The sequence below is a fragment of the Jaculus jaculus genome, chromosome 4, assembly GCF_020740685.1.
Source record: "Jaculus jaculus isolate mJacJac1 chromosome 4, mJacJac1.mat.Y.cur, whole genome shotgun sequence".
In the NCBI taxonomy this organism is placed as follows: domain Eukaryota; kingdom Metazoa; phylum Chordata; class Mammalia; order Rodentia; family Dipodidae; genus Jaculus; species Jaculus jaculus.
The window spans coordinates 1,438,573-1,460,875 of NC_059105.1; the positions used below are offsets into that span (position 1 = coordinate 1,438,573).

Below are 22,303 nucleotides of genomic sequence, written 5' to 3' on the forward strand. Positions count from 1 at the left end.
AGGCTCAGGGTGCTCAAGGAGTCAACTGCTGAGGGTGTTAAGAGAGCTCTAGAAAGTGGGGGGTGGGTGCTGAGGGAGGAGAGCAAGGGCTAGAGGGAGGTGACTCCCCCTGGGACCTTTCTCATGGAAAGCTCTAACACCCCTGAAGCCTGTGTGTCACCAGGAATAAGAAGGCTCACAGCAGCTGGAACATGGACGCCATCTTGGAGGGGAATCGTGCTGCCTTTGGATGCAGTGGGCCCAGGGAGCAGGTTTCCAGGGAGATGATCTTGAAGGCTGAGGCAGGGGACCATGACTGGATTTATGCAGTCCTGAAGGACAACCTTGCCTGTGCTGATGTGGCGGATTCAAAGGGCTACACTGTGCTTGCTGCAGCCGCTGTAAGCTCTCTTCCCCACCTGATGGATACCACAGGAATACTGCCTGCGGGACTTCCTCTTAGGGTCTGCTCTCATAGTGGGGTTCTGAAAGACACTGGCAGGTCCCCACTTGCTCCTTGCTGCTCAGCACAATCCCCCCCTCACCTAATTGTGACGTGCAAGGTCAAATGAAAGAGAGCTTGGGGCAGGGTCACCCACTCCTTTGTCACACACTTGACCATGTCCCTTCATTAAGGTCAAATATGAGTATTGTGTCTTGCTGTGGTGTAGCCTGATGGGCAGTGTGGGCTTCAGAAAGCCTTTATCACCCCTGGCTGAGTGCCAGTTGCTGTCCCGAGTCTGGCCTTGTCTCCCTCTAGGTGCATTGTCACACTGACGTTGTCAACCTTCTCCTGAACTATGGGGCTGATGTGAACAAGTGCTCAGACGAGGGACTCACACCACTCAGCATGAGCTTCCTTCTCTACTACCCCAGCAAGTCCTTCAAGCCCAACATTGCTGAGAGGACTGTGCCCCAGGTCAGCTCCTGGCAGCCACCACACCCTCACCATCTACTGTCCATCCCATGCCTCTCTAGCTGAATGTCTGCAGCCACCTTCCTCCTTCTATGAGGATCAGGCTCATGCAAGAGGAATAGAAAAATGAGGCAGTGTGGAAGGGGTCAGAAGGATGGTGCCTGGCACTCAGGCCTTCTGAGCTTAGTGCGTAGGTACTGAGGGGTATGTGCTCCCTACGAACCACACACCCAGAAGCTTGAGGTCCTCAGAGCTACCCCACACCCTAGGATGCTGGAAAGGTTGGCACCCACAGCAGTGCACCCAAGGCAGGGCCTAGGAACCCTCGCTTCTAAGGTGATACCAAAGCCATTAGTCCAATACTGTACTTTAAGAGGTGTGGCTCCAAGAAGATGGAGAGCAGTGTCACCTGGCAGAGCAGGAGTCTGAGTTACAATGTGAGCTATATGTTATCAGTCAAAGCTTTTGAAGAACCACATTAAAAAGTAAAACAAGTGAAGTTTAATTTTAATGCTATATATTTTTTAGCTTATTCAGTGTATGACACTTGCTGTGTGGGATCAATATGAGGAACAATGAGAGGCATCTTGCCAGTGGATCTCCTTGGCATGTGCAGCACTGCATAGTTCTGGGTGGGATAGGTTTTGTGGGCTTGGGGTCTATAAGCTGTGGGCAGTGGCTGCTCACTCTCCAATTTTGGGTGGTAGGTTCAAGGTATTCCTGCCTTTACAAGGGTCGGGGACTGAAGGAGGCCCCAAGCCATTGTTCAGTGTCCAGAGTGAGCTGCTTCAGTTCCTTTTAACAGTGCTTTTTTTCTTTGTACTTGCCCCAGGAACTTCAAAAACTAGGCACCCCAAAAATTTCCATCTTGGCCCAGGAGGCGAATGAGGAGAATCTCTGTGAGGTGGCTGTGCCCACTTCAAGCAGTGAGGGGCAGAGGGCACTGCGGAGCCTCTCAGGAAGCCAGGATGGACTGGAGCCAGGCAGGCGGTCCCAGGGGTCCATCCAGCGGAAGAGCAGCAGTCAGAGATGGGACACCCATTCAGTAAAGAGCAACAGCTGTGACCTGGGGAAAAAGCTAGAGGATAAAGCAGAAAACGACATAAGCTCGCTGTACAGCATGGAAACAAACTTTGAGTCCATGCTGTGTGTGCGCAACTACTCCATCCAGGTTTCAAAGGACATCTTGGAAAAGAGTACCCAGGCCTACAGCAGGCTGCGGATCCTCTCCTCCACAGACAAAGGAACTATAAGGAAGATGGCACAGACCATGGCTGAGTAAGTCACTGGTGCTCAGGGCAGAATTACAGTTGCTTTTAGGGTAGTTTATGTGTTCAGTGGTTGCCCACAGCCACCTTGCCCCACACAAGGGGCATTTCTGGAAGCATGCATCCATGGGTCAGTGTATCCACTTCTATGAAACCTGACAGTACTCTGGTAGCAGGCTCTTCTCATCACATGACAGTGTAGTATATGTGGCAGGGGCATGAGGTGCATGGTACATGTTGCCAGCCCCTCAGGACTAGGTGCTTTCCATCACTATCTAGTGCCCACTCCTGGTTACCCATCTCACAGGTGACCTCAGTGAGGCTCATGACTCATCCTGTTTCTGAAGCCCTGTTGGGTCTCTCTGGGTCTGCTTTGGCTGGGCTGCCACACAGGGAAGTCTGGTGGTAGCTGTGTTGTGGTGGCCTTAGGGGTGAGGACCAGGGCCTCAAAGGAGTGACATTAGGTGTTTTGAATAAAGACTGTGGATTCTGTGGTCAGCAACCCTCCCAGAGCATTCACACTCAGGGAGTATCTGGCTCATCCTCTCCCAGGGAACTCTGTCCTGGGCACTGATGTGGCAGCCACCCACCCTGAACCTTCCCTCCACCCCGTGTCATTGTCCTGTGCAGACGCAGAAGCCGTTGGCTGACCATCAAGCTGCTGCTGCAACGAGGCGCTGACCCTAATCTGTGCTGTGTGCCCATGCAAGTCCTCTTCCTTGCTGTGAAGGCCGGGGATGTGGATGGGGTGAGGCTGCTTTTGGAGAATGGGGCCCGGACTGACATCCAGTACCCCCCACAGGTAGGTTCCAGGCAGCCAGAGGAGCTGTGCCAGGGAGATGGGCTTGGGACAAATGCAGGACACCCAAGGTCCCCCTTCCCTCAGCTGCTGGGCCAGCAGTGGGGCGGGTGCGCCTGTCAGCAGCATTCCCACTTGCTGCAGTGTCGTGGCCTCGCCAGATCTGGATGTGAAGAGGTGTTCTTGTTCACACTGCTACATGACTTGCATCATTTTCCTACATGCAGACGCAGGACCAGTGCTTTCTGAAGGACTGTCATAAGGAAAGAGAGGAGCGGCCACTCTCCTTCATGAGGTGTCAGCTTCATGGAGAGACAGGAAAAGTCGCAGCAAAATGTTTTGACTTGAGCCCTTTTAGTCTAGCAGATCCAGCCAGCAAGAAACAAACTTGGGTTCCCTGTGTATGTCTGTTTCTATATCTCGTTTCAGCAGATGCCCCTGTCTCTTCCACCTGCCTGGAGTCTGCTTATTCTGGGCCCTCCTTCAGGCTGGGCCCAATGCCTACCCTGGAGCCTCTTGTTTTTGCAGAGGGCTGAGCAGCTCTGGCAGGAATTGGCCTTCCCATTTAAAGGAAGGCCCACCTCAGTGAATGAGTTTGAAAAAAGCACCTGATCTGAGTAATGAGCTGAATTTAGTGCTGTTTTTCTCAGAAAAGAAAACATTTAGGGCTGCTACTAAATTTGATGATAGACTCTAGGGGCTTCAGTTGTTTAAATATTCTCTTATTTAAATCTAGCTCATGTCCTGTGCCCCTGGGTCCCAGGAACCCTCCAAGCCTGCCGGTTCTTACACCCCAAAACTCTGAAGCACCTTCCTCAGACCCGGAACTCAGGCCGTCTCCACTCCCCACTACCCTATGAGTCACTCAGCTCCTGTGCTGTAGGGAGAAGGTCACTGTGAAGCTGGGCTTCTCTCACAGCTCCTGTCTGACCCCGAGGTCCCTTGTTGGGTTATTCTGAGGACAGGGTGAGGAGCACCTCACTGCGATGCTCCCACTCTTGTTAGCCTGGCACTAGGAGAACTCTGACTGTGGGTCAGACCTGCTGAGTGAGGTCATACTGGGTTAGGACTGGGCTGGGGGGAGGTGAGTCCACTTGCCCCATGGTCCACTGTCTGCTCTGCCCAGGCTTTATCTGTTGATGGTGCTCACTCTGAGAGCTGGGTCCCTTGCATCCACTTCTGAGCTACTGGCCCTGAGGGACAGTCTGTCAGGGAGCTCAGCCAATGGGCAGAAGGACTCTATCAGTGAGAATAAACAGGTTGGGGCTAGAGTAGGGAGGGTGTCAGGAGTACTTCGTGGCCAGGGTGGTGATGTTTGAATCATGACTTGGCAAGGACAGGAAGGAGCTTCTCCTACAGGCCTGTGGACCCCATGCATCCCAGAATATGCAGCCTAACACGTTTGTAGATGACAGTGTCATGTTACAATGTTAAAAGGTTGAAGATCCCTGTCAGACAGTTGGCTTCAAATATGCTGCTTCCAGCCTGGCGTTCGTTTGTGGCTCTGGATGCGTGTGGGTTACATGACATGACGAGGGTGCTCAGTTGTTAATGGGCACTCACCTACTTCTGCTCTCATGGGCACCCTTGTCTGGCACCCATGGAGCTGGTGAGAAGGAGAATGGTATCCTGGGAGTCTGAGATGGCTGTGGTGAGGCAAGCAGCCTCTCACCCTGGCCCAACAGCAAGGTCTCTCCACCTGGGCCCTCGCCTACTTGACTGTGGGATCATGTCCTCACCCCAGCTCACTTGCTCTGCAGCTGCAGTCCCTGACTCCACTCCACATCGCGGCCTCCCTTCCCGGGGAAGAGGGTGTCAGTATCACAGAGCTGCTGCTGCACGCAGTCACCGATGTGGATGCCAGGGCGGCTGACCAGGACGACATGTACAAACACAGCAAGGTGCAGTTCTCCGGGCCTGCAGCTGCGTCTGGAGCAGAGGGAAGGGGGGACAAGGTGCTCTTGTGCTCAGCTGAGCTGCTTGGGGCTGCTCTTGGCATGGGCCATGGGCTGGGTGGATTAGGCACCCAATACCAGCCATGTGAGGGAGCCCACACAGCACACACATGAGACTAGAGGACAAAATAATTAATTAAGCTGGGTATTAATTAATTAATTAAGCGCCTGCCTTTAATCCCAGCACTTGGGAGGCAGAGGTGGGAGGATTACCATGAGTTGAAGGCCACCCTGTGACTACATACATAGTGAATTCCAGGTCAGCCTGGGCTATAGTGAGACCCTACCTTGAAAAAAAAATAATAGCAATTAATTAATTAAAATCAGTGAGTGAAGACCTGTTCAGTCAGACAGTTCAGCAGAGTTTGGGGGTTCTTTCTGAGAGCCAAGGGACCCCAAGAACACATGCAGGTGACCTTGTCTCACTTTAGAAGAACCGTCTTTGTGGACAGGAGCATCTCCATCACTTCCTCACAGGCGCTCTCTTCAAGCACAAGCCTCACGCCCTGGGTCAGCTTATTCTGACCTGGCTCTGCGCTGACTACCCCTCCCCACATCCTCACTGCCCTCTGTGGTTCTCTTCCTTTCACTCATCACTCTCAGAAGGCTCTGGGCTTGAGACATCCAGGAACAGGACAAGGGGAGGTGCTGGTTAAGACTCTTACTCCACCTCTGTCCTGGGCCTCTCCTCAGGGACAGGTTGCTGCTTGCCTGGTGCCTGTCAGCAAGTGCTGTACTTACTGGTACAGCAGGACAGTTACCACCCGGGGCTCTTGGGCCTCAGAGTTCCCAGGCTATAGGCTGAGCTAATGCCACAAGGAGACAGGACAGCTCCCTGCTGGGGCAGGGCTTCAGTGTGGTGCAAGAGGTGAGCTTGGCACAGTTGGGCACAAGACAAGTGATGGGGTCCAAGGAGAGCAGCTTCTGTCCCTAATTCGCACTGTCATAAACTCTACTGTAGAGCCTTCCTAGCCCCTTTGATCTAGAAAACTCTAGGCATCTTCATGAAGGAAAGGCCTAGCAACCTGAATTAAGCAGAACTCTGCCACCTTGTGACCTGCACAGCCAGGTGCAAACCCTGCATGTGGCAGAAGCTATCATGGAGTGCTCACGTGTGTGTGCATGCAGCTCTCAGTACAAGAGAGCCCTGTGGGGAAGCATAGGGGGTTCTGAATGCTGTGGGAGCCAGTGGCTCTGGGAGGATGCAGGGGCCAGATATCCAGGGGACTGTGTGGGAACATAGTATAGATCCATGGTCTGGGGGCAGGGAGTGGCCATTTCCAGGCACCGTGGCATGGGGCCACTGGCTCACTCTGTGGGCACTTATGGCCCATTGTAGCCTTACATTCCCACACAGCTGGACTTGCTACCCTCAAGCCTGAAGCTCAGCAATGAACCAGGCCCTCCTAGCAACTACTATACCTTGCACACATGTGTGCCTGAAGAGGGAGGCCGGACGGCTTTGCATGTGGCCTGTGAGAGGGAGGACAACAAGAAGGTGAGGTGAGCAGCCACAGGCTGTGACTTGTGCTGGCTGGGTTGTGAAACCAGTGAGGATGGGGAAGACAGGGGCTGAGTCCCTCAACCTTGAGGGCTCCTGTGTGAGGGGCCTTTGGCCACCAGGCAGGAGCCATGTGCAGCTGTGATGCCATGTATCTGAAAGCTTGTACGTGTAAGGCCTAGTGTGTATGTCTATGTGCTATATGTGCTATGTGTGTGGATATTGGCATGTGCATGCTTGGGTGCTGCAAGAAGCACATGTGTGAGTCTCTTATGGCATGTATGTGCTGCCTTGAGCAGGAGATGAAAGCTTGGGTGGAGGTGAGTACCCTTGGAATTCTCTCTCCTCCCCATGGCAGGAGGGTGTCCTGGCCTCTCTGCCTAGGCCAGTGTTTTTGAACATGAAACACCATAGGAACAGTGAATAGGAAATGTCAGAGGACTCTGGGAAAACTCATGCGCTGAAGAGATCTGACCAGTGTGGACCAGCACCTGGGCCAGGGCCTGGGCAACCATATGAAATCATTTTTGTTCTTGGGCTAACAATCACCTCAGTTAATCTGGAAACTCTGCAGTGTCCCTGGCCCTGCAGCCACTGGCTTCTCTGTGCCTTGGGACTCATTCCCAGCAATGTGGTTGCTGAAACCACTCAGAAGCAGCCAAGAGGCCAGGCCTTGCCTTGCCATGCAGTGGTCTGTGCAACCTGGGCTACCTGACCTGGAGCACTGCCTGTGAGGTGAGGTGATGACCAGCCTCCAGGCTCCAACAGGGCAGTGTACCTCTGGTCAGGTGAAGCCTTTCACATACGAGGCTGGGGTGGTGGTGCCTCAGGTGTGAGCATGGGCATGTGGGTGATGGTTGAGCAGGGGGGCAGGGGAGAGGAAGAGCTGGTCCCAGGGTCCCACCACCCTGACCAGAGCCACACAGAGTGTCATGGACCCACACTAGGAACAGGGCAGCAAGCCTACCGAAAGGCAGGTTAACCAAGGCCCCCTCCAGTGAGTGTGACGTCTGGGCTTGAATGTAGCACTTTTCTACCCACATACGAATTTCAGATTTGGAAAACCTATGGGAGGATAGTCAGGGCACCCTAACTGTGAGACTATCATTAGGTCAAGAGAGGTCAGTGGTGTGGGCACAGAGGCTGAAATTGTCCATCATACCTAACACTGTCACGCAGAGGAATGGCAAAACTTTCTCAGGCACCTCTCAGCAGGCTGCTTCTGGCACCTCATTGGCTTGGTCACTGAAGATACAGGGAGTGGATATGGAGGTGGGTCCTCAGCCCCCAGGGTCTGTCACATCTTGAGAAGGCAGTCTTAACAGAGTGACGCTGTGGCTGCTGGAGAGAAAAGTGCCTACAGAGAGGGAAGCAGAGGGTCACCATCTTCCAGTGGTCTCGGGAGACCAGGTGAAGGAATTGTCTTTTGTTGCCCTTGCAACATGGTTATGTGATCCTCACTGGCTGTACCTCACAGTCTGAGGACCCCTCTGTTAGAAAATACAGTCACTTTAGAAGTCCCAGGGCTGGCCACTCCAAAGGTAGCCACACCCACCCATATGACTGCTGAAGACACCAAGGCAATAGTATTTTGTTCTCTTATCTAGTACCTTCCTGCCTCCCCTTAACCCTTATCTTTGGCAGAAGCAGGAAATGTGGGGGTGGGGTGCAAAGTGAGACAGCCCTCCCCTTTGGAGACCTTGAAGGACCAGAGGGCCTCCTTTACCTTCACTTTCTCCTCCCATGGCTTCTCTCAAGTACTTTATGCCCAGTGTGTTCTTATCCCCCAGAAAATCATGAAAAGGGACTCTTGTTCCTTGGAACTAAAGCCTTGGCTTCAGGACCCCATCATTGCTGTCTAAGGCATGATGCTAATGATAAAGTTCCAATTTTAACAAGGCAGTTTGTCTCAGTGACTCTCATCAAACCAGCTTGCTTTCCCTCTCATTTATCTAGTGCCCTCCACTAAGCCTGCCTCTACCCCCTCCCTGTCATGTGGAGGAGCCTCTGTTCCAAGTGGTGCTGGTGTGAGAAGGTAGAATGAGTGGCATCCATGCTTTTGGTAGTATCTGGGGCTCCTTGGGTGCTGGTGCCTCTGTGACTTGACATGTTTCTGCCTTTCTTCCCCAGTGTGCCAGGGACATAGTTCGGCTCCTTCTCTCCCACAAAGCAAATCCCAACATGCTGTGGAGTGGCCACTCTCCACTCTCTCTGTCTATTGCCAGTGGCAATGATCTGGTAGGTCGGTCTGTCCCCATGGAGCTGCGTCCCATGCTGCTTTTGTGTCCACTGTCCCACTCCCATTAGCGATTGTGCTTGCTGGTGATGACCATATTTCCATCTGTTCATCCACCCAACCTCCCATCCCTCCACCATTCAGCCTGCTTCCGCCAATCCATTTCTCCATTCATCCGTTCACCCACCCACTAAGGCTGCTTCCACTCATTTACTCATCCACCCATCCACTCATCCCTTTGCTCACACACCCCATCCAGCCACACTCCACATGTCTATACTTTCATTTAACCTTTATTTACTGAGTGCCTACCATGGGCAAGCAGGTTTTGAATAAAAGAAAGTTCTTGTTCTCAAGGACCCTACATGGTAGCTGGGGGAGCCCGGCCATACACTAGCACGCAACACAATTTCAGGTACTGAACTTGTTTTCAGGAAAAGGTTAGTAGGAAAGAAGGAGCAGTCAGGCCACATGGGATATGCTTCTGGCCAGTGGTAGAGCATTTGCTGCATGGCTATTGTTGCAGCCAGGTTCTCATTGCTGCTAGAAATCACCCAACCAAGAGCAGTCTGTGGTTTAAAAAAAAGTTTATTTTGACTTAAAGGCTCGAGGGGGAAGCTCCATGATAGCAGGGAAAACGATGACACTAGTAGAGGGTGGACGTCACCCCCTGGCCAACATCAGGTGGATAATAGCAACAGAGGAGAGTGTGCCAAACACTGGCAAGGGGAAACCTGCTATAACACCCATAAGTCCGCCCCCAACAATACACTGCCTCCAGGAGGCGTTAATTCCCAAATCTTCATCAGTTGGGAATCAAGCATTCAGAACACATAAGTTTATGGGAGACACCTGGATCAAACCATCACTGCTGTGCTCTGCCCCAGGCTGGAAGAAAGATGGGAGCCAGAACTCATCAGACCAGCTGCATTTGAACTGTATGCCAAAAGTACCAGAACCACACTTAGGGTGAAATCCCAGCTCCTCCCTAAGGATCCTACTTCCCACCTAGTGGGTACTGTGTGGGAGGTGACAGCAAAGTTACCTGTAAGACAGACCCATGGACAGTGCCCTGGATGGCCACTGAAGAGCCTGTCTATGTCCAGGTTGTGAAGGAGCTTCTGTCCCATGGAGCTGACCCCAACCTGCCTCTGACTAGAGGCTTGGGCACCGCCTTATGTGTTATCTGTGATGTGGCCTATGAGCAGCAGAGGAGCACTGACCACAAGATAGCGCTGGTGAGCAGGGGCTTGGGGGAAGGCAGGGTCTGGGGGATAGGCCAGATTAGCCCCGCACAAGGCTTTGAAGCAAGGAGTGCGATGATGCTTGGCACCCACAGTGCGTGGGGCGAGGTGATGTGCTTGGACAGGTCTGCTAGGTGCAGGGAGGGAAGATCTAGGGATAGGGAACTCACTTGTGGGGGGTAACATGGGCACTGATGGGGTTAGGTAGATCCTGAGATACCAGGAACTTCCCTACAACTGAAGCTCCCCTAGGCACATGGAGAGACAGGTGAGTGGAATATGTGAGGAATTAGGGAATTAGAATCTCACCCCTTGACTCCTAGTGGCAGGCAGCAGTGAGGCCACTAGACACATGGGTGGATTTGTAGACCTAGGCAACTGGGAACTCACTGGTCTAGGGACATAGGAAGACACATGAGCAGAGGAGTGGACCTGGGAAATTGAGATCTCACTCTCCCACTTCCAGTGGCCCAGAGTCTGTGTGATTGTGTTAGGGACCCTGAGAAATACAGGAGTGGAGGAGGGAATCTGGGGAATCCAGACCCAGGTCCCTGGTCTATGGACCTGGACAAACACACGAGCAGAACCTTTTACTTTGGCACACATATATGCACAGGTTTGTGTGCCCCGTGTGTTTTTGTTTGTGCTGTATGCACACATGTGTGTCCCATGCACACCTGTGTGTGCTCTGTGGTTTTCTGTGTGTGGCATATGTACATGTATATGCCTCATGCACACCTGTGTGTACTCTGTGTGGCTTTGTGTTTGTGGTATATGCACATGTGTATACCCCTTGTACATCTGTGTACTCTGTGGTTTTGCGTGTGTGGTGTATGCACATTTGTGTGCCTCATGCACACCTATGTGTACTCTGTGTGGTTTTGTGTGTGTGTTGTATGCACATGTGTGTGTCCCAGGCACACCTGTGCAGAGGCTGGAGGAGTGCATTAGGGACCCTCTGTCACTCATCTGTCTGTTTCTTAAGATGCAGTCTGTCACTGAACCCAGAGCTGCTGTTTTTGGTCTCTGCTCCTCGTAGTACTGGGGTTGCAGCTGTGCATAGCCATGCCCCATGTTTTATATGTTTGTGGAAATTGCACTCAGGCCCTTTCAGGCCCTTATGCTTGCACAGTAAGCACTCACCATCTCCCCAGCCCTAAATGGAACTTAAAAAAATATTTTTATTTATCTGGAGAGGGAGAAAGAGAGAGGGTGAATGGGTTTGCCAGGGCCTCTTACCACTGCAAATGAACTCCAGATACCCTCATCACTTTGTGCATCTGGTTTTACATGGGTACTAGGGAATTGAACCCTGGCCCAGGTTTTGCAAGCAAGTGCCTTTAACCACTGAGCCATCTCTCCAGCCTTGAATGGAACTTTTAAAGGTTGAATAATACTCTATTGCATGTGTATACTCTATTTTATCTGTTCTTCCATCAACAGGCAAATGAGCGCTTTCCATGTTTTGGCTGTTGTGGGCTTGAAGCTGCTATGACAGTGCATGCAACAAATATATCTGAGCCCCCCAATTTCAAGGGTTTTGGTTATATACCCAGAAGTGAACTTGCTGTATCCATATGTGTGCGCCCCCTTGTGCATCTGGCTTACGTGGGTCCTGGGGAGTGGAACCTGGGTCCTTTGGCTTTGCAGGCAAGTGCCTTAATTGCTAAGCCATCTCTCCAGCCCCAATTTTTAATTTCTTGAAGCCACTGTGCTCTCTTTCTCTCTCTCTTTCCTTCTTTCTTCCCCCTTCCATCCCTCCCTTTTTATTTCATCTTTATTTCTTCTCTCTCTTCCCTTGCTTCCTTCCTCCTTTCCTTTCCTCCCCTCCCCTCCCTTCCCCTCTCCTTCCCTTCCTTTCCCTTTCCTTCTCTCCCCTTCCTTTCTTTCTTCTTTCCCTCCCCTCTCTTCTTTTCTTTTCTATCTATCTTTCTTTCTTTTGAGATAAGGGATTACAGTGTAGTGAAGCTGGCCTAGAACTCACAGTTACCCTGCCTTTTGAGTACTGGGATTGTAGGTGTTGGCCACCACACTGTTTTCCACAGGAGTGACACCTTTTATATCTCAACCAACACCAGGCAAGGCTCTGGCATCTCCACCCCTCTTCCACTTGTGATTTTCTTGCTCTTGGTAGTAGCTACATTTCCAGGGCCTCGGAGGTGCTTTTGGTTTGGTGACAGCAAGCAGGATTCTAGCACCCTCCTGCAGGAGACCTTCCAAATCATTTTCTTATCTGCCTTTTGTTTGGTTGCTCTCAAAGTAACCCTCTAATAAGTGAGAGATGGGAATGCAAAACCTTTGCCTAGAGGCTGGGCTGCCTGGATCCTGGCACTGCCTCTTCCTTCCAGCCTGGCATGCCTTCCAGGCTCTGCAGAACCTGTGGTTTCAGTGGCTGTCCTCTCAGTGCATCACTTCCTGGTGCTGCTGTGAGAAGCCATCGATAGGGAAGCTTAAACAAATAGAGGGTGACATCCTGTGTTCTGGAGGCTGGGTCTTTGAGTGTAGGGCGGTTGGCATCACTGGCTGGGCCCAGCTGTTCAAGAGAACCTGGTGCAGCCATTGAGCAAGAACCAGCTGTCCTAGACTTGTTAAATCAGGACTTTGCATGGGAAGAGCTTTGTTCAGGGAAGGATTCATCCTCCATCCACCCACCTGTCCATCAGCTGCATACCTAGATGACTGCCTGCCCCACCAAAGATCACCCATTTTCTGTCTCCTGCCTTTAAAAATTTATAGTATTGGTGATGGAACGCAGGGCCTCCTGCCTCCAGCACTCTACCCCAAGCCCTACCTAGCCCCCAGCTTTCTTCTGAAAAGGGTTTGTGGTGCCCTGGAGGGACACTCAGCACTGGCACCCTCTGGAAAGGAGTCATGACTCTAGAATGGAGGGAGTTGAGGAGATATGGGGTCTTGTGGGTGAAAAAGCAACTCCTCTGCATGCCTCACACTTATACAGCCTCCCTGGGCCTGAGCAATCTGCAGATATGCCTACCCATAGCCCCCATTGTACCAGAGGATCCCCCACTCAGGTCAGACTGGTATATAATACTGCCCGCAGTTGTCATTTCCCCGCTCCAGGCTGCATGCCCACACTCTGTACTCATAGCACTGCGAAGAACCCAGGGATTGTGTGTGTGCAACGAGTGTGAGGACATGAGGCTCTAACTGCAGCGGCTGGTTTGCACATCTGATCTGTAGCCCTGCTTGCACTCATCAAGTGAGCATCCTGCAGACCACAGCTTGATTCTTCTCTATCCACATGGGGCCCCAGAGACCTTGCTTCCTCCTTTGGAAGGCCAAGAATGGCTCTGAAACCACTGCTGTGGTGTTTGCTGGAAGTCATGCACATGCAAGCACACACATGCATGTGACATACATATACATATCCATGCTTGCACACAGTCCCTGAGGCACACACATGTGTGTACATGGACAGTCTTATTTACAAGTGTATATGTGCGTACAACTTACGGGGTTCTGTGCTCTATAGATTGACCAGCTCATTAACCATGGAGCAGACATCCTGAAGCCTGTGGTGCTCATTCAGGGTGACAAGACGGCAGTGGGCACAGCTGTGGACTATGGCTACTTCAAGTTCTACCAGGTATGGCTTTGTTCTAAGCAGGGCCTGTCTGAGCCTTAGCTGCTTTTGGGCAAAACCAGGAGCCACACAGCCACACCTACAGTAAGAACCCCACAGATGACATGTGCTTTGGTTACCTGTGGGTGAGTGTCTTTCTCTGTCTTCACAGTCATGTGTCACCCTCTCAAGATGGAGAGGTGGCTTGCTTACCCAGTCATTCTTCAGTGTGGGCTGGGAGTGATCTAAGGTCTTTGGTGACTCTTTGGCTATGCCTGGAAGGGGAAGCTCTGTGGACCCATGGTGACTTGTGCTCTGCCACAGGACCGGAAGATTGCTCACTGCCCCTTCCATGCGCTGATGCCTGCAGAGCGGGAGATATTCCTGGGTCGGAAGAGGTTGCTGGAGTACATGGGTGTGAAGCTGAGGCGCGCTGTCCTTGACAAGGAGAGTCAGTTGGACACGAAGACACTGTACCTGAGCAAGAGAGGTCAGTGTGGCTGGTTGCACAGCCCTTGCTCTACTGTAATCCCCACACCCTCTCATTTGTCACTCCTCTGTCTTCCCAAACCCTTAGCATTCCTCCTCATTCTGTCCATGCCCTCCCAACACATGACCTTCTTCCCCACAAAAGCCTCTAACAGGCTTGTTCCTACAAACACATGCCACCCGGCTCTCCTTTCTCCAGCCTTCCTACATATGTTCACCTAGCCTCCATCCCACTCTTAAGTCCCAACTGACCACCCTTCCTTTGTATACTTATGCCCATTTGCACCCCAAAGATACTTTCATGCACTTCATCCACATTATTCCAAGTACATACCATCCACTCACCTGCAACTCCCACATACATATCACTGCCTTCACTACCCACTCCAACTCACCCACCTCAATGACCATCACAAAATACCCATACCTGTTTCTGCATATGTAACCAACCCTAGAACACCTCCCACATATCAATAAATCTACCCATCATACACACATAGCCAGCTGGTCCCTCTGAATGTCCCTCACACACAGAAGAATCCACTCATCCCACCCACACAGTCACACTCACCTGTGAACTCCCGTCCACATCTGCCTCCCACACACATGCAAGTCCACCTACCATCACACCTTAATGCATGCTTTAGTGTTCACCTGTCTCCTGCACACACTAATCTTTCCACACAGCCACACTTACACCCACCAACCCCCATTCCTAACCAGTAGCTCCCAACCCCACATGATCGTGGCTCATATAGTGGCACCCATATGCCACATATACCTACTGTCCACTCTTTGATATATAGCTTCCCCTTCCCTATATGCTATTCATTCCCACTCATAAACATGCTGAGATCCCACATCCTCCTCCAAAAAGCACTTACTGTACTGGCACACATACACTATATGCCCACCTACCCATAAAAATTCCACCCCGCCTTGCAAGCCCACCCCACCAATCCACACAAACCCTTCATCTATTCCGTAGCTCATCTACTAGGACATACTTAGAAATCCACTCAACACTCCCATACCTTTGTCCCTGCCCACCCACGCCAGCTCCATAAGCATGGCCCTCACATCTATGTCTTCCTTAGCATGTGCATACCTAAGTGGATGAAGAGCTGGAGCGAGTTCTGGTCAGTGTGGCTGAGGAGTGTTGCTTGTATTCACACACAGTCCCCACTTGTGGGACACAGGCTCTATCTCAGGCATTGTCCTACCAAGAATACTGGGCCCCTAGTCTCCCTTGTACCGGCCCATATGCAGGGGACCCAGATAGGGGAAGGCAGGCTGAAGAGAACTGACTCTATTCCCTCCTCCCTTCCATCAGAGAGTAGATCTTGAAATGGGGGGTATCTCTCACAGAACCACCTGCCATCTCCCCACCCAACTTCTGATGGGAGGGCCATGCTATAAAGTAGTGAGGGCTGAACCGCAGGATGGCTCTTTGCCAGAGAGAACTAAGACAAGGAGCAATCCTGACGTCAGAACAAGCCTTTAATGCTGACGAGGAGCTTTCCTGTTAAATATCTCTGACTTGACTGGATCATTCTCAGGAGCAAGTTACATTTTATGTTGTTGGTTTTCGCTACAGCTGGGCATAACCTGGGCTTTAGAGCTCTGGATATTCAATTGTCACTAAAACTCCTTAAGTCAGTGGCTCTGTTCTTTGTCTCCTGGTTGCATGAAACAGCAAATGACAGAAGGAGGGCATGCAGGCAAGGGTATGCAGGCAAAGGTTATTGGAGAGAACAAAGCTTCTGTAGTTGGGGAGGGGACTCAGCAACTCTTTGAGTTGCTGGCTGGCACTTGGGACTTCAGTGGTTCTTACAGGTTTGGAATGAGTCCAAATGATGAATTATATGGAAATCGTTCATCAGACAGGCACAGACACCATAGGTCTACTTAAACACAGCAGTGTAGTGGTGTCTTTGATGGAGGAAGAGGTGAGATGAGATTGCATAGGCTGAAGGGGAGCCCTCCAAAAATGTAAGGAAGTTCAGGGATCATAAAGTAGAGAGAGTGATGAGTAAGAGCAAGAGTCAGCTGACATGATGATGAGTCAGCAGCCACCATCTTGATAAACAGGAGTTTTCTTAGAATTGCATCCCCTGGACTAGAACTGCCTTATCATCATGTTAGTTTGGACATCAGGACAAGTTGATGTTTATCTCTCCTTGAGGGCCTATGACTCTAGCTAAACTCCCTATAACTCAAGCTTCTTTGGCTCTTCATGTCTGTCAACAGGACACTTTCCTTTTGCATATTATGTTTTAAAATATTTATTTATTAAAAGAGAGAGACAAACAGAAAGAAAGATATAGACACCAAGGCCTCTTGCCACCTCAAACAAACTCCAGACACATGCACTCCTTTATGAATCTGGCTTTATATGGGTACTGGAGACTTGAAATCAGGTTGTCAGCTTTGCAAGCAAGTGCCTTTAACTGCTGAGCCATCTCCCTAGCCCGTTTGTTTCTAACAATGTCATAACACGTGTATCATGTAGGTTGGTCGGAGCCCCATCCCATACCCTCTCTTATCCCCCTTCTACTCCTGCTTGGCCACTTCTTCCCAGCTGCGGTGGTTTGAATAACATGCTCCTCATAAGCTCATGTGTTCTGAATGCTTGGTCCTTGGCTGGTGGCAGTTTGGGAGGTGAAACCTTCTTGGAGGAGGTGTGTTGTTAGGGTGGGCTTTGAGGTATTATAGCCAGCTGCCCCTTGCCAGAGCTTGATTCACTCTCCTGCTGCTGTTTTCTACCTGCTGTGGCAGAGGTGATGTCCAGCCTCTGCTGTATAATCATTTTCCTGCCATCAGGATGTTTCCTGTAGTAGTTTGAATAAATGGCCCCCAATATATTCAGCATTTTATTAGTGTATAGTTTGCATATGCAGCCCCCTGGCTAGAGGCAGTGTTATGGGGCAGATCTTAAGGTGTGGTGGTGGGTTTGAGATTCTAATCTAAAGATATGCAGAGTGTGCCTAGCTGGAGTTCCTGAAATGTGCTATGTGGCTTTTGGTTTTTGGGATTGGGGCTTTTATCTCTCTGCTTGGACCTGTGAAAGCAGATCAGCTTCTTCTGTGATGATGGAACTTCCTGTGGATCTGTAAGCATCAATAAATATCCCTTTCTCTATAACTGTGCCTAGTCTGGAAGTTCATCTCAGCAAACTTGAAACTGTCTACTACAGAAATTTGTACCAGGAGTGGGTTTAGATGAACCTGACCATGAAGATTTTGGTCTTTTGGAACTTTTGTTTTGGAGCAACAGGCAGGGACTTGGTGGTTACCAATGAAAGCTTCGGTAGTGGTAAGCCAAATTTTATGGACTATTCTTAGGAGAGTTTGAGAATGCTAAGTGCAGACAGTATTGAACTTTGAGGCTTGGCTTATGAGCTTTCTAAGGGGAAGGAAAGACTGCAGAGGACTTTGTTGGAACTGGGATACTGGCATAAGGGCTGGCTGCCCAGGCCCAGAGAGTTTGATCAAGGTTAAATATTGATCAAGGACTGATGTGCTTGGCTAAAGATATTGGACTGAAAGAATTAAGATTTTAAGTTGGAAAACCTCAAGCAAGTTAAAATTACAGGTACTGAGACTGATTTTAGGTTGCTGAAGCTGCTATTGTCAACATATTAGCAATCTTAAGGAACATGGCCCAACTGCTTTACATTAAAATAGTGCAGAGGATGCCTGAGGAAAGACTGTAAGAAATCCAAACTCTTTTGGAAAGAATTGACTGGAGAAGGAACCTGCCTTTCAAGGTTAAGATTTATTTTGTCCCTGAGTTAAGAATATGGCTGTGTCCTGCACACCTGGTATTAGTTTTAGAAGCATGAAAAATGCATGGAGTGGTCATGAAATGCATACAGTTCCAGGAGCTGCTGCTGAGATGCATGAGGCAGGGCATGATGTCCTGATAGGCTGGAAAAATCATTGGAAGATGAACTGTGGTTTGTGTGGATACCCAAAAATGTTTTGGATATACCAGGACTATGCAAGGGCTACCATGGAGTGCACTGTTGGCCTGGGATGGAAGTGTTCCCTGGCTATTCCACCCAGCTGGAGGGACAGAATTGGAAAATCTGGAGACTGTCAGTGTCTGGTTGTACTGGACTTGAACTGCAGAAGTTTGGTGTTTGCTTGTTGGTTGTTGAGTTTGCATTGTCCTAGTCTTTCCTTGATAAGCCTTATACTAGTTGAAAATGTGTACCCTGTGCCTTTATAAGTTGAAAGTATGTAACTTGTTTGATTTTACAGGACTTATAGCTAAGAGACTATCTTAAATCCAAAGAGACTTGAGACTTTGGAACCATCTTAAATTGGTCAGGACTTTGAGGACCTTTGAAATTGGACTGAATACAGTTTATAATGTGTGATAGTTATGAACCTATTGGGGGCCAGGGACAGAATGTGGTAGCTTGAATAGATGACCTCTAATATATTCAGTGTTTTATTAGTTTGTAGTTTGCATTTGCAGCCCCTGGCTAGAGGCAGTGTCACTGGGGTCTTAAGGTATGGTGGTAGGTTTGAGATTCCAGTCTAAAGATATCCCAAGCCTAGCTGGAGTTCTTGAAGTGTGCTGTGTGGCTTTTGGGCTTGGGTCTTCTCTCTCTACTTGAATCTGTAAAAGCAGGTCAGCTTCTTCTGACATCATCTCAGCAAACCTGAAGCTGTCTCTTATGCTTCCCTTCCAGACTATAAGCCAAAATAAATCCTTTACTCCCATCAGCTGCTTTGGGTCAGTTGTTTTGTCCCAGCAATGTAAAGCAACCAACTCATTTCCTACTTTTAGGTATTTCCCCATTTTTGTAAAAGGCCCACTGAATTAAATATGGGGTGCTTACATGCATATGAATGTGGGTGGGAGGTTATTTATTAGAGTATGGACTACTTGCTAGTGGCTACACCACGGAAGAAAATGACTCACTCTCCCTAAAGAAACTGTTCATTGCCTAGAGCTTCTACAGGATGTTGATGGGCTCAAACTTATGCAGAAAACCACAGCTGCTGTGAGTTCATGAGTATAATAGCCATGCTATTCTCAGAAGAGTGTTCTATAGCATTCTTCTCCATGCTCTGGCTCTTATATTCTTTATGCTCCCTATTCCTCAGGGAGCCTTAGAGGAGATGATATGGATGTCTCAGTCAGGGCTAAGCACACAACAGTCATTTATTTTCATTACTTTGGCCATATATGCCCCTTTACATTAACCCGTGCCTACTGTAAAACACACACACACACACACACACACACACACACACACACACACACCCCTTCTATGATGGAAGCTGAGAGTAGCAGTAATCTATGAGTATAAACATAAATATTTAGAAGCAGTTTGATAACTCATCTGTGGTAGTTTGAATGATAACCCCCAGTATATTCAGGATTTTATAAAAGTTTGTAGTTTAGAGATAGCCACCTGGCTAGAGGTGGTGTCACTATGGGTGGATCTTAGGGTCCTGGGGGAGGATTTGAAATACCAGTGTAAAGATATGTAAGATGCTTGAGCTTTGTGTGGAGTTTTCTGAAGTATGCATGCTTTCTTTTTGATGGTGGCTTGTGGCTTTGGAACTGTGAAAGCTGTCCAGCTTTTTCTGCCATTATTGAACTTCCTCTGGATCTGTAAGCTTCAAATAAATTTCCTTCTCCCTAACTGTGCCTGGTTTGGAAGTTCATCCCAGTAACGTGAGGCTTTTAGGTTCCGCTGTATGGCCTGTGACCTCCAAAGCTACAGTTTTTTTTTTCCTTTTTTGATTTTTCAAGGTAAGGTCTCACTCCAGCTCAGGCTGACCTGGAATTCACTATGTAGTCTCAGGGTGGCCTTGAACTCTTGGCAATCCTCCTACCTCTGCCTCCTGAGTGCTGGGATTAAAGGCGTGCGCCATCACTCCCGGCTCAGAGCTGCAGGTTTTTAGTACTAGACATAAATTCCCTCCCATGGAGTAGGCCTCCGATCCAATCAGAAATCAGTTGGATACCCCCATAACAGTCATGCTGCTGTTGTAACAGGGGACATAGCTTGATGGTGGTTGATTGTGGAACACACAGGATCCACACCTTTGTAAGACTGCTGACTTCTCCCAGAAGCTTGCACAGATCTTTCTTGGCACTATTAAAGCCAGCCATCAGGAAGCCAGGACATTTTTGAAACCAATGGCATAATCAGCATACTGCTCATGAAACTAATGCTTGCATACAGCATGAACAGAGATAGAGAGACTGTGCCCCAGCTACTGTCAGCCTACTGCTGGTGGAACTAATGCCTGGATACAGTATGAACAGAGATAGAGAGACCTCTGTCCCAGCACTGTTACCCATCGTGACTGTGGCCATACCCCAGGTTGAATGCCATGAGGAGTGGCGTCAGGGACTCCATGCTGTGGGACAGGGAGACATCATGGAACCAGAGCAGCTGGCCACTAAATAACAAACAGCAACAGCACATCTGGGCATGTGCTAGAGGGCCAGAACCTAAAGCTGCTAGAATATGTCATCTAAACATAGTTTTCAATACTGATGAGGTAGACAGAGGAACAATGTATGGCATATGTGCTGCGTGTGGAGGGGCAAGACGAGTGACAGAGACTTGTCGCGAGCAAGGCCACCTGCCATTACGTGCATGTTCAAGGAACCAAAGGAAACCTACTGAAGAAAGGGAAGGTATAATGGTAATGTCTTTTCTAGTAGAGAATGTCAGTCAGTACAAAATACAAATTATTGAGAAAGAGCCAAGTGGAAATTCTGGAGTTCATATTCAGTGCAATCCCTAAATAGAAAGCTCACTGGAGGGCCTCAGCTGTGACAGGAAGGAAGATTCAGCAAGTCTGAAGACAAAATGGTAGAAGAGAACAGAAGTAGCTGACACAAGGGCTTTGAACTTTACACAGACATTGAAAATGTTGGTCAATAAATTTTGGAAGATAAGCCCAAGAAAGCTAAGTGCAGGGAAATCCACAGGTGCATTATAATAAAATGTCAAAAATCAAAGTTCTTGGGCTGGAGAGATGGCTTAGTGGTTAAGCGCTTGCCTGTGAAGCCTAAGGACCCCGGTTCGAGGCTCGGTTCCCCAGGTCCCACGTTAGCCAGATGCACAAGGGGGCGCACGCATCTGGAGTTCGTTTGCAGAGGCTGGAAGCCCTGGCACGCCCATTCTCTCTCTCTCCCTCTATCTGTCTTTCTCTCTGTGTCTGTCGCTCTCAAATAAATAAATTAAAAAAACAATCAAAGTTCTTAATAAAATACTAAAAACCCCCAAACCTACAAAAATTTCAGAAATCCAAGGACCAGGAGAAAGTCTCAAGAACATCAAGAAAACATGACTTGGTACCTACATGGAAGTCCCAACAAGACTAACAGTTGACTTTGCATTGGAAATCACTCCCAACCAAGATTTTATAGGTATCAGAATCACCTTTAAGAAATGAAGACAAGGGCTGAAGATGTGGCTCAATGGTACAGTGCTTGCCTAGCATATACAAGGCCCTGAGTCTGATCCCTAGCACTGGGGGGAAAAAAGGTGCAGATTCCCATATAACTAACAAAAACAGAGAGAATTCATTGTGAACAGACCTACTTAGTAAGAAAATTCTACAGGGAATTCTGACTAAAAGCAGGCGCATCTAGATGGAAATTGAAATTTATACAAAAGACAGCAGCAAAGATAGCTCTGATAATAAGAGCAAGGTTCTTATTTGTGTGTTGTTAGATTGAAATAGCAATCATATAGAATAATATGTAGTTTCTGCCTTTGGCATGGCAGCTTGAGGTGGTCTATGGACCCACTTTTTTGAGCAAGACAGCTCAAAAACTAACACCCAACTTTCTCTGTCATAGGTTTTCAGTATCAGGCATATATTCTCTCCCGTGGAGTGGACCTCCAGTCTAATTAGAGAGCAGCTGGTTTTCCCCATAACAGACATGCCACTATTGTGCTCATTGGCTCATTTGTCCTGGCTGGCCAAATTTAAGGTTTGCATTGCCACTGTTGAGTATCTCCACTGGTGATTTCTCTGTCCCATTGAACTGCATGCAGCATGGCTTTTTCCAACTTTCTGTAAGCTGGTGTACATGGAGGAGGTTTTCAGCTCAGTTTCAGCAGGATTTTTCAGTGACCTTGCAGCCCAAGTATGTGGAGTCTTTAGCAATAGGGTCTTAACATCTATTCCTGGTAGGAAACCAAGAGCCTCGGCAATGGCCTGTAATATTTTGGAGGCATTAGGGACCTCCCTGGCCAACAACTCACTGGAAGGTATCCTATCCCTGTACAGGCCATCTCAAGAAGACTGGCCAGCACTATTCTATGGCTAGCTGCTCGAGAAAATTGG

At 49.3% G+C, this 22,303-nt stretch overlaps 1 protein-coding gene across 11 annotated transcripts in view; it reads left to right on the forward strand.

Moving 5' to 3' along the window:
• Window positions 1–22,303, forward strand: part of Ankmy1 (ankyrin repeat and MYND domain containing 1) — a 53,763-nt gene that overhangs the window by 14,670 nt on the left and 16,790 nt on the right. For 9 of the 11 annotated variants that reach the window (XM_045146876.1, XM_045146880.1, XM_045146877.1 and 6 more), the window contains 10 exons: window positions 164–380; window positions 740–898; window positions 1,728–2,173; window positions 2,794–2,965; window positions 4,723–4,863; window positions 6,275–6,415; window positions 8,549–8,656; window positions 9,761–9,892; window positions 13,389–13,502; window positions 13,803–13,968. In XM_045146876.1, the coding sequence (XP_045002811.1) occupies window positions 164–380; window positions 740–898; window positions 1,728–2,173; window positions 2,794–2,965; window positions 4,723–4,863; window positions 6,275–6,415; window positions 8,549–8,656; window positions 9,761–9,892; window positions 13,389–13,502; window positions 13,803–13,968 (1,796 nt within the window). Of the gene's footprint in view, window positions 1–163; window positions 381–739; window positions 899–1,727; window positions 2,174–2,793; window positions 2,966–4,722; window positions 4,864–6,274; window positions 6,416–8,548; window positions 8,657–9,760; window positions 9,893–13,388; window positions 13,503–13,802; window positions 13,969–21,251; window positions 21,378–22,303 lie in introns of those variants that run through there. The other 2 variants (XM_045146883.1, XM_045146881.1) reach the window with 2 other exon arrangements.